We start from the raw sequence: 11,441 nt of genomic DNA on the forward strand, positions 1-11,441 counted from the left end.
GAGGGCTGGAGCACCTTTGCTATGGGGAAAGGGTGAGACAGCTAGGGTGGTTCAGCCTGGAGAAGAGGAGACTGTGAAGACCTCATTGAAGCCTTCCAGGACCTAAAACGGGGCTTATATGAAAGATGGGAACAGACTTTTTAGCAGGGCTTGTTCCAGTAGGGTGAGAAAGGAGCATAGATCCAGACTGGACAGACTGCCTATATTCAGGCTAGGAATTGGGTTTTTTACAACAAGGGTGATGAAACCTTGTAACAGGTTGCCCAGATTGATGGTGGCAGGGCTCTGAGCAATCTCTAGTTGAAGATGTCCCTGCTCATTGCAGGGTGATCGGACTAGATGACATTTAAAAGTCCCTTCCAAGCCAAACTATCCTGTAATTCTAAATTTTGTCACATGTATCCAATGTGTTTCAAAACAAAATCCAGTGTTCTTTCCAAACAAAAACATGGTAGCTTCTCCCAAAAAGGTATTAAGTGCAAAATAATCATTATTTCCTCCACATCTAAAGGCAGCTTTTTCTTCTTTATAAATCTTAAAATAATGCCATAACTGATCAGAATTTATATACCTTAGAATTACCATAATTTAAAGTCTACATTCCTACCTCTCCAGTACTTACTTGTATTTTATTCTAGAATCGAATAAAAGCAGATTCCAGGAAAAAAGCACTTAAAAATTTTTGAAGTCCATCTTTGTTAAATAAAAATGGGTCTGGTATCATCAAATTTGCCTCAAGCATGGCCTGCCTTTTAATAATTCTGTTCCTCTCAGTAGGAGACGTCTCCTTTTGATGATACTGAGATCTTGTGTTCCATTCCTTGGGCCATGTTGATGCGTGATCCAAAACAAGACAACTCCACAAGTGGCAATTCCAGTCTGATTGCATCTGCCCTATGATCAGAAGCATGTGATGACTGCTTGAGCAAATGGGTGTGCTTATGCCTGTCATCACCTATTCCTCCTGATTGTGTGGGAAACTCTTTAATTTCTTGTTTTTTTCATTTTAATTATACTTTGCTTTCATGGGGAGGTTGCAAGAGCATGGAAAAGACTCTTATCACTGATTCCTTTAGCTTTTTTCCCTGTGAACTTGTAAAAACAGTTAAGTTGGTGTTATTCTGAATTACTACAGGAAAAAAAAGAGTGCTTGTCTACTTTTTTAGAATAGTGTGCTTTCTATTTCGATGAATTCCTTCATTGACACGAGCACAGTTTTAAATATTTCTACTTGCAAAGTGAAGCTGCCTTACAATTGTGAGTTTGCATAGCTGGGGACCTTAGTGTGGAGCACAGTGAGACTACCGCCTTTAGTAAATAACTCTGACCGGCAAATATTTTATAAAGGCATTTCGGGCTTAATAATGCAGGGCATTCTAGAGCAAGTAGAAGTGTTATCTTTTCCAGTGGAACGCTCTCCGACGGCGCACGACAGCAGTCGATGAGAGATGGCCCTCGATGGGCCTTTCCACCCCTGCTCTGGCTGGGGCCACAGTCGTTCCCATTGCCCGCTGTCCCCTCGTGTTCCCGTGTTCCCATTGCCCGTGTTCCCGTTGTTTTCCCCCGTGTTCCCGTTGTTTTCCCCCGTGTTCCCGTTGTTTTCCCCCGTGTTCCCGCTGTCCCCCCGTGTTCCCGTTGTTCGCCCCCGTGTTCCCGTTGTTTTCCCCCGTTGTCCCCGCTGTTCCCGTGTTCCCGTGTCCCCCCGTGTTCCCGCACCTCCCCTCAGCTCCGGGCTGAGCCGTTCCCCCCGTTCCCGTCGGGGCGTGGCCTCTGCCCTGTGGGCGGGGCCGGTGTCACGTGGTTCCCGGCCCCGCCCCCGGCCCGTCCGCCATGTTCGTTCCTTCCGCAGGGCCCGGTGGCGGTGGCGCAGCCCGGGACCGGGACCGGCCACAGCCCCTTGCCGCGGGCAGGGATCGGCCTCCCCAGCGCGCCCGGGAGCGGCGGCAGTTCCCTTCCCGCGCTCCGGAGCCGAGCCAGGTTGCGTTATTTTCCTTTCCCGCGTTGCCGCGTTTCCCGCTCGCTGCCCCGCCGCTGTCCGAGCTCCCAGGCGCGCTCCCCGGTGTTCCCTGGCGCAGCCTCCAGGGAGCGGGAGGCCAGCCCCGGCCGGGCCCGCGGTGCGGGAGGGCCCCGGGCGCTCCCCGGAGCCGGGGCGGGTGGCGGGGCATGGCGTGATCCGGGGTCCCGTGACTCCGGGCAGGCGGTGGCTCCCTTGGGAAGCGACTCTAGCCGGCGAGTGGCCGGTCCCCGACCCCGCAGCGCTTCCTCACGTCCGAGAGAGATCGCTGGTCTGTCAGGGTGAAACTCGGCTTCGTTCCTGTGTCCTCGACACGATTCAGATGGGGGGCAGAAGTATTAAAGCTCCTTTTTCCCGTTGCTGTGTGCTTGGAACGGGCTGCCCGGGGAGGTGCTGGGGTCGCCGTCCCTGGAGGTGCTGACGGCAGGACTGGACGTGGCGCTCCGTGCTTGGGCCGGGTCACAGGGTGGTGTTCGGCCGCGGGTTGGTCTCGGTTATCGCAGAGGGCTTTTCTGACCTAGTGGTTGTGTGCTGGAGAGGGGCCGCCTGCTCGGCGCGGCCCTGGCTTTCAGTTCTCCTTCCGTGGAGCAGGGACTGGCTCGGCCCCAGCGCGGGCCGGGGCGGTTCGCAGTGGCGGCAGTGCCCCTGCGCTCAGCCGTGGCCGCGGCTGGGAGCGCAGGGACAGGCACGGGCCCGGGAATCGCGTACGGCTGGGTGCGCAATGGGCTGCGCTGGGGGTAGGTAAATCCGTGTCACGCATAACTTGTGCAAAACAACTGAGTGGATAACAGACTAGTGCAAGAAAAATAGTCCCAAGAACCTCCATTACTGGCCTTTATAGCAAGGTTACATATAACTAGATATACAGAGAGCATTTAAGTTTTAGTAACTTGGGTGGGACAGTCAAGTTGGGAACTTCTTGGCTAAGTTTTGCTCAGGGATTTAAATGCTTGTCCGCAGATAACTCTCATGCGGCCTCCCATCCTACGTGTTGTTTTCCTTCTTGTCCACAATAATTTACAGCTACACTAAATAAGCATGTGGGTTTTATTTGTCTTTACTTTTAAAGGGTTGTGTAACACTGAAGTTGTCAGTGCTTGCTTTTTTTTTAGAGCAAGGGTGGCTGTGTATGACTGCGGTTTTTTTGTTTGTTTTTTCTAAGTGTTTTTCCATGACTTTTAGTAGCTTCAAAGGTAACGAGCTGTAATGGCAGACTGAAGGGAGAGCAGACGTACCCGGAATAAATCCAAAACCTTCTTTTCACTTTTATGTTCAGAGAAACCTAACCAAAGGATGGTACAGCTATATCTGTGTTTCATACCAATATCAAATTTATAATGAACTGTTACTTTACTCTGTCGTAATTCAGGTTGTATGGAGCTGTCTTTGCTGTCTTAATTTTAGTAAAGCCTTTTCCATAAAGTTAAAAAGAGAGAGTGTATATTTAAAAAAAAAAAATATATATATACATAAATTAAAAACCCCTGCTCTGGGATTCCTTCTTTTATTTGTATTGTTTAAACACCATCAGTTTCCTTAAATTAAAAATATGTGGAAAAGAGAATTGCAGAGGGTCAAGTAAGATATTTAGTTTTCAAGCTTTGTTTTATTTTGTGTCAATTTGGTAGTAAGTTATGGGAAACAGATCTTCCATCTCCTTAGGATTGGAATTTTACATATACATTTCACAATGAATAAAAAATTCCCAGCAAAAAGGCTTGTAAGAAGTCCTTAGGGTTTGTTGTTTTGGGTTTTTTTTAATACTGTTCATTCTGCTCTGTGTTTTGTTTTTGTTTTCATTCTCAGCAGAGCAGACAAGTGTGTTGGCCTGGTACAGTGTAACCCACTTAATGCCTTAGGGATGGGCTTTCGTCACAAGAGTTCTGCTGGGAAGAATAGGAATGTACAAGGTAGCCCTGTACCAACAGAGGCTGCTGTTACTAAAATTCCCTGAAGGAAAAGAGAAACTAATGCAAAGGAGAAAGATGAGCACATTTGGGCAGAAATAATTGCTGGATAAGTTATTGAAAGAGTGGAAGCAGTAATAGAGAAGTAGGTTGCAGGGAGAATGTCAAATAGCTCAGGCATTGTTAGCAATGTTGGATCAGGAGCAGCAGCACCAAAGGGTGTTTTGAAAGTTGGCTGAAAGTAATAGAATATTTAAGTTGGAGGATGTTTAACTGTAAACTGCTGAGAAATGTCAACTCGGATTAAATCCAAATAAATACTTGAATTTGGGGAGTGAGGTTGGAGGTGAAGGTTAGGCTTACGCAAGATTAAACTGGCAGAGATATAAATGTAGGTATTTCTCCTGACAAAGTTTGCTAACTGACTTTGTGTCTAGCTAGAAGGTAGAATAAATGAAATGATTCTGAAATGGAATGATCCAAAGGTCCTGTGAACATCAGGATTCCTTCCCTTGGCCACCAGTTCTTCCGTAGTCCTGAGTCATGCCAGACAACTGTTTGAACTATAATCCTGAGCTTCAAAGGAGTCAAAAACAACCTTACAAAGAAACCCCCAAATACAACTTTCTTGGTATCCAAATGAACGGCACCAGCTGAATGACACTTCATTTTGGATTGGGTTCATATAACAAATTACAAGTAAACTGTAGTGATATTCTGGTGTTAAAACAAGTGTGTCTAGGCTGCTTACAACTCGAGGCAATTTCAGATAGTCAGTGTTTTCTTTTGGATAGATGTTTGCTGGCAGGTTATCTTCATAGTGCAGTGGTGACATCCTGATACAGGAAGGATACTTGCAAGGAGATGAGGACCTTGGTAGGTCGAGCTGTATGACTGAAGGGCTTCCAGGCAGCTGTCAAGGACTGCCAGTGAAGGGCTGTTCCTGATCCACAGCTCTTCTGGCAATGCCCCATGGAGGGAGGGGAGGGTCACTTTGGAGGCTGACTAATGGCTCTGCTTGTAACACATTCAAAAGTACAAAGCCTGTAGCATCTTGACTTCATATCTGGTTGTTTTCCTTTGAATTGAGAAAAAAATCTTTCAAGGTCAAGCACACTTATGGCCACTTATGCACTAAAAAAGCATTCTTGTGCCACTTAATGACCCAGGGTATAAAGCACTACCTCCCAAATCTAAGAACAAGGATTGGCTAAGGGGAGAAAAGTGAGAAAATGTGCTTCTGTCCTTTCTTTTCAGATTTTTGGAAAGTTGCAGATCTGCTATAGGCAGAAAGTTTAACCACTGTAGTGATGGAGGGCTGAGAAATACCCTAAACCTCCACAAACAGTAAGTGTTGAAAACTATGTGGTTTTGGATTCTGCCCTTTCTGCTGCAACTCTCGTAGTTCTTGGGACTTCTTTTCAGACGTTTCACAGAGAAGCAATTAATGTCATTCTTTGATGGGCTACTGTAACTAACAAACTACGTTTTCTATGCTAGCCTGGCAATTATTGTCAAATGCTTTGTTTGTGTGAAAAAAACCCCAACTACTAATGAGGGAGGGAGTTTACATTTCTATTGAAAGGCAAGTGATTTTTTCAGTCAAAATACTTGCAGTGGTGTGCCTTTTTAAACTTCTAATCTGATTCCAGTGGCTTAACAAAATATGGTGGCTTAGTAAATAAAATTATGAATAAGCTTCCAAACTGAAATGGATGTGCTTATCTGTGTAAATTTGAGGATAGGAAGTTGTGAAACATGGTCAGTGTTATTCTCATTGTTGAATTGCTGATTCTGCTTGTCCATAACTTTAGTATTTTTTCTTAAATCAAAGATGGCCCCTTTTTCAGTAAATCTTGGCTGATGGCATATTAGGTTGTAAGTAAATTACAGGATTACTTACATGCTGGGAACAAACTTGAGTCTGTTTTACGTTTAACAGCTTCAGTTAAAGGACGGTGTACTACATATCCTCAAGAAAACCTTTTGGTTTAGTCTTGGTTTTCTATAGCAGGTGGTTCATCAGTGACCACTCAATGACAGTGACAACTGAAACAAATTTTCTTGCCTGTTTCCAAGTTAGAAAGTAAATACAAGTAGAGAAGCGATTGTCTGGAAATTAGAAGTGTCCCTTACATCTGTTTGAACATTTGTTCAAAAATGCTGAGGCAGCTCAGTGGTGGTATTACAATAGATCCAGGTTGTGATGCCCTGTTAAAAAAAGGGAGGTGAGATTTCAGTTGCTATGTGTGTTTTTGTTTGTTTGGGTTTTTAATGGTGTGCTGCAGTGGCTGGTACGAGTGTGGGGAAAATGAAACAGTAAATGGGTCCTATTGCCTTGGTTTGCTTAATAGTTTGTGTGGGGTTTGCAGCTTGCTGCCATTACAGATACAATGCAGTTACTGTGTTGGCTAGCACTGTTTTTCCATAGAATTTGAGTTCAGTATTTGTCTTCAGCCTTCAGTACACTGGTGTGAGCAGGTTCTCCTTATCTATGAAATTATTTTTACAGTAAAAAAGGACAAATTCCTAGACTTGAGTTCACATGTTGCTGCTATGGTTTTCTAGACCAAGAATCTTGCTTTTCTTTGAGTGCTGCCTTAATACCTAAGCAAGAGAGGTATTTGCACTCAAAGACAGATATTAAGCTGATGTATGGAAGTAAGACAATCTAGACAGACTGGACAAAGCAGTGGTATTTCACTAAGCTTTGCAGGACTGGATTTTGTAATGCAAACTGATTTTTCTGAGGTTGCTTAGCTTTTTGTCTTTCATTGTGACAGCAGGTATTTGGACTGATAGTGGAAATACTTGACTTGCAATTCATTTTACTGTTTAAAAGGGACATCCTGAAAGGCCACAATTAATTTACTTATTTGTGTTCTGGTATGCGATCATGTTATAAATTACATTTAATAGAAAATGTTCCCTGCTTTTAACAGGAATATTGAAGTCAGTGATTTATGCACTGTAATCCTTCTAAGTTAGAGGAAGCAATTCAGAAGTGGTTATCAAAATAACGCAGAGTGGGACTGCTTTTTATTTATTTGCTCTGACTTTCTTTGAATATTGAAATTATTAAAGAACTTGAGGGAAAATTATTCCTGTTACAGTCTCTTTGTGTACTAGGTTGAGATTACTTTTACATTGACTAATTGTGTAACTTAGTAAGAAATAATTGGAGCAAACAGTTACATGTAATTCTATACTGTCTTGCAATTCCTGATGCTGGGTAAAACAATCAGATGCACATTAGGAATTAAGCTTTTGTTTTGTTTTCAGATGATGAGTGATGATTTAAACTGAAAAATTAAGGTAGCAGATCTTCAGAAACATTATGCTCTGTGTTAACCATCCCTTCCAAAAACATTGTCAAAATGCACATTATACAGATAAATTGTATAATAGGAGAAATAACTGATTCTTGTAGTGTCTTAAGTATTTTATTATTGTATTATTTGTTGGAGTGTTAAGCTTCATAACATTAGAAAAAACAATTACCAAAATTGAGCTCTTTAAAAATCTTAACTTACTTAAAGATGTGCAGTCAGAAAAACACTGCAGCAGTTCTGAAAAATAGCACTCTGGTCAGCAGATACTCTAAATCACATTATCAGTGTGGCTGCAGATTAGTGCCCTATATAGTAATAAAACTAAATATATAAAGTCTCTGCTGCTTTCAAACAAAAATACTTGTTAATACTTTTAAACATGCTGCTTTGATGCTTCAGATATAGCTTGTCAGCATTGATTACAATGACCGAACATACATTCCATTATTTCAGATAAAAAACTTTACAAAAACTTAATTCTAGCCTAGCATGACAGCTGTCCTAAAATGCAACATTGCCTGCAACATCACAGAAGACTCTTTTTGTAGCTTTTGTGTGAAAGGACCAATTTGGTCCACTTGTAATAGTTGTGGTTGGTCTGTAATTGTCTGCCCAGTAAAACTAATTTTATGCTTATCAGTCTCTTGGACCTTACTGGAATGGCCCACGTAGTTGAAATTGTGCAAATGAACTTTGCAGGTTCTAAATGCACCTGCATTAGAACCTGTTAACAGTATCTACTACTTCTCTAAAAAGTAGTAGATACTGTTAACACTTTCTTTGCATGTATTTTGTTTAAAATGTGGCCGTGTGGACAATTTCATGATGATAACTGCCACTGATAAAAATGCAGATGCTAAAGAAACGAGTGCATAGTACCACTCAGAACTACCTAAGCCAGTTATTTATGTACATTGTGTCCTTCAGGGAACTTCTGATTTCTGCAGGATTGGAAAAATAAAATGTAATTTGTTCCCTGTGCTGGTAGGGAAGAACAGGAGAACATCCTGTTCCCACGAAAGCATTATTTATTAAGAAGCAGCTCCTGTCTATTAATGTAGAAACTGGAGACATAAATAAACACACTGGATCATTTTCAAGAGTTAAGCATAAACCTGCAACTCTTACACAAGTATTCCAGTGACTCTAATAAGGCTTTTCACACGCACAGACATGTGTGTGTTCATAACCTGAGTCGTAGCCATTATCCCATAGCTCTCTGAAGGGTAAATGAACTATTTTCTTGTCGATTCTAAGCAGTTTTGTTACCGTACAAACCTGTACAGAATTAAGGTTTTATAAACGTTGTTAATGATGTGGTATGAATGAATTAAATTGCTCTGAATAAATTTTTAATAGAAGCAGTCAGTTCCTTGTATTTTGACTTTTTTTGTGTTGAGGCTTCAAACTACTCCTTCGGTCTTACTGTAGATTGTGTCTAGCAAATAAAAATTCAAAGATGGAAAGTCACTGATAAAAAAAATTCCTGAAATTTCTTGCTCCTACTGTAGGCCTTGATTATAAGGCAGCACAGAGTCATATGACTCTCATGCCAGCTTGTATCAGGTACTAACTCTGCAGCCACACCGTGGGTGATGTATATGCCAGTAATGCTAATTACAACTAGCAAGACCACATTCCTTCCTTCAAAGAAAGAGAGGGACTAGGCAACTTATGACCCATTTCCATTTTAAATAGATGCTATTATCAGAGAAACCTGTTTGGGCTGAAGCCCAAACTATCAGGCAGGTTTAGGAACACAGTTCTCCTCATACAGAAACTTCAGTTTGGGCTTGTTAAAATGAAACTTTACCCCCAAGCAATTAAAACACCATTTTACAGTGCTAGATGACTACAGTTGTGAGGGCAAAGGTTGGGTGCAAAGCACTAATGAGCAAACTACTTTAGTACTAAAGGATTTTCTAAAAAAAATTCTTTTTATGTCTAACAGTTATAAGCCTTCTTTGGTGTTCCTGATTTGGCATCCCCATGCTGACAGCCAGACTATTCACTAGCACTTCCACAATTTTTGACAGTTTTACTATGGGCAGTTGACACCTCCTAACTGAACTGTCATTGTAGGCTTGGGCTTGGTATGTGGCATTTTGAATATCATTGAAGCAGCAACAGAAATTATTCTTTTGTGGTAGCTTTAAATAGTATTCCATTCATCAGTGCTGTTCTGCAAGAAGTAAACTATAAACTGTTGAATGCTTGTCTAAATAAAATCACATTATTTGCATTAATTCCATAGATAACTGTTTTCCTAGTGCACTGGTTTAAAAAATAACTTTGGTAATAAAATACAGCACTGAAGTGACTACTTTAAGGCACATGGTCTTTAATATCCTCTCAGTCCACTTTTTTCCATTAACATTTTCTAGTCAATAAATGAATTCTGGCCCTTGTTGAATGTGATATGATACGTCTTCAGCACAAAGAGGGGGTGGTTTGAAGGGTTTGGGGGTTTGAAGGAGTTCTAAGTGACAGACCAGTAATTGATGCAGCATACTGCTTAGATGCAGACTGCAGTCTGTGGAAGAGACACTTCTTAAATTTGGTATTCTTGAGGGGGTATTCTTCCTGCAGTGTATCTACAGTTCAGCTGTTTAGTGGAATCCTGATTTTGTACATGAAACTTGATGTTGGTGGAATTTAAAACACATTCTAGAAATCTATGTGTGTGAAATTTGCTGCTCACAACTATTTTCCTTTTTAATGATTTCCTTAATCTTTACAGGTCTAGGAAACCAGGAGGATCTTTTCCCGTAACAATGGCAGCAAAATCATCACTCCTTAAAGTAATACTGCTAGGAGATGGTGGAGTTGGGAAGAGTTCCCTTATGAACAGATACGTCACCAACAAGTTTGATGCACAGCTGTTTCATACAATAGGTGTGGAATTCCTAAATAAAGAGTTGGAAGTCGATGGACACTTTGTTACGATGCAGATATGGGACACGGCAGGTCAGGAACGGTTTAGGAGCTTGCGGACTCCTTTCTATAGAGGTTCTGACTGTTGCCTGCTAACCTTCAGCGTGGATGACTCTCAAAGCTTCCAAAACTTAAGCAACTGGAAGAAAGAATTCATTTATTATGCAGATGTCAAGGAGCCTGAAAGTTTTCCATTTGTGATTCTGGGTAACAAAGTTGATATCGATGAACGGCAAGTGTCTACAGAAGAAGCCCAAGACTGGTGCAGGAATAATGGCAACCATCCCTATTTTGAAACCAGTGCAAAAGATGCCACTAATGTTGCAGCGGCCTTTGAAGAAGCTGTTAGAAGAGTTCTAGCCTCTGAAGATAGATCAGATCACTTTATTCAAACAGATACAGTCAACCTTCATCGGAAACCGAAACCCAGTTCATCTTGTTGTTGACTTAAATTTCTTTTTGCCAAATTACTGTTGACTAGCTTGCTCTATAAAAGGATTGGGAAGGTGTAGTAGATCGAATAACAAATGGATTTCACTCTAATATTAAAATCGTAATATTCTGCTGCTTTCATGGGGGAGAAAAAGAAAAATCTCTATTCATGAGTGACCATTATTGAATTAGTGATGCTTTCTGTTTAGGAAGACATCAAGTAAAAAAATAATATAAGAATGTAATTTGCCAACTTTATTCAAATGATAAATACCTTGACTATAATTAAAACTTGAAGGTTCTAGAAGCACTACTTTGGAGAAGCTGTTCTGGAATTCAGGCACAAAGATACTTTTATATGTGTATATTTTTATGAAATCGGCATTCCACTTTTGTTTCGTTAGATGTCAGTTTCTTAACAATGCTAGATATTAAACTTCAGTCTCACTACATTCCTTCTGCTGTGAGTGGTACTTCATCTCTAATGTGATTATTTTAAGTTAATATAGATTACATCCAGGTCTTCCAATTGCCTAATGTTGCTGTAATTTGTGTAGGTTTATGAGTAGGAAATAAATTTCCTGCATATTCAATGTCCATTTCTTCCCACCTACTATTCTGATGCTGCACTAATTTTTCCAATGGTTTAATGCAAAATACTGATAATTTTTAAAATTGTGTGTCTTTGCCTTAAGTCCATTCTAGTATGTTTCTGATCAATAAGGTGAAAAATCTGAGTAACTGAAGTAAAACCATTTTTTGAAAAAGAAATTCTTTATTCAGTCAGCTGTAATAGCACTGGAAAGGATCCACATTGTTACA

The 11,441-nt window shown here is 41.2% G+C and overlaps 1 protein-coding gene across 2 annotated transcripts; it reads left to right on the forward strand.

Annotated features, from left to right (window-relative positions):
• The first annotated feature begins 1,800 nt into the window (after positions 1 to 1,800).
• Positions 1,801 to 11,071, forward strand: RAB9A (RAB9A, member RAS oncogene family). 2 transcript variants are annotated; one of them, XM_063392867.1, is made up of 3 exons: positions 1,801 to 1,977; positions 5,179 to 5,268; positions 9,994 to 11,071. In XM_063392867.1, exon 3 carries the CDS (start codon positions 10,028 to 10,030, stop codon positions 10,631 to 10,633), a length of 606 nt encoding a protein of 201 aa, XP_063248937.1. In that variant the 5' UTR covers positions 1,801 to 1,977; positions 5,179 to 5,268; positions 9,994 to 10,027; the 3' UTR covers positions 10,634 to 11,071. The 2 variants fall into 2 exon arrangements, with proteins under 2 accessions (XP_063248937.1, XP_063248936.1); XM_063392866.1 differs by lacking the exon at positions 5,179 to 5,268 and having other exon boundaries at positions 1,839 to 1,977.
• The last annotated feature ends 370 nt before the right edge of the window (positions 11,072 to 11,441 follow it).

Source organism: Prinia subflava, chromosome 3 (genome assembly GCF_021018805.1).
Source record: "Prinia subflava isolate CZ2003 ecotype Zambia chromosome 3, Cam_Psub_1.2, whole genome shotgun sequence".
In the NCBI taxonomy this organism is placed as follows: Eukaryota; Metazoa; Chordata; class Aves; order Passeriformes; family Cisticolidae; genus Prinia; species Prinia subflava.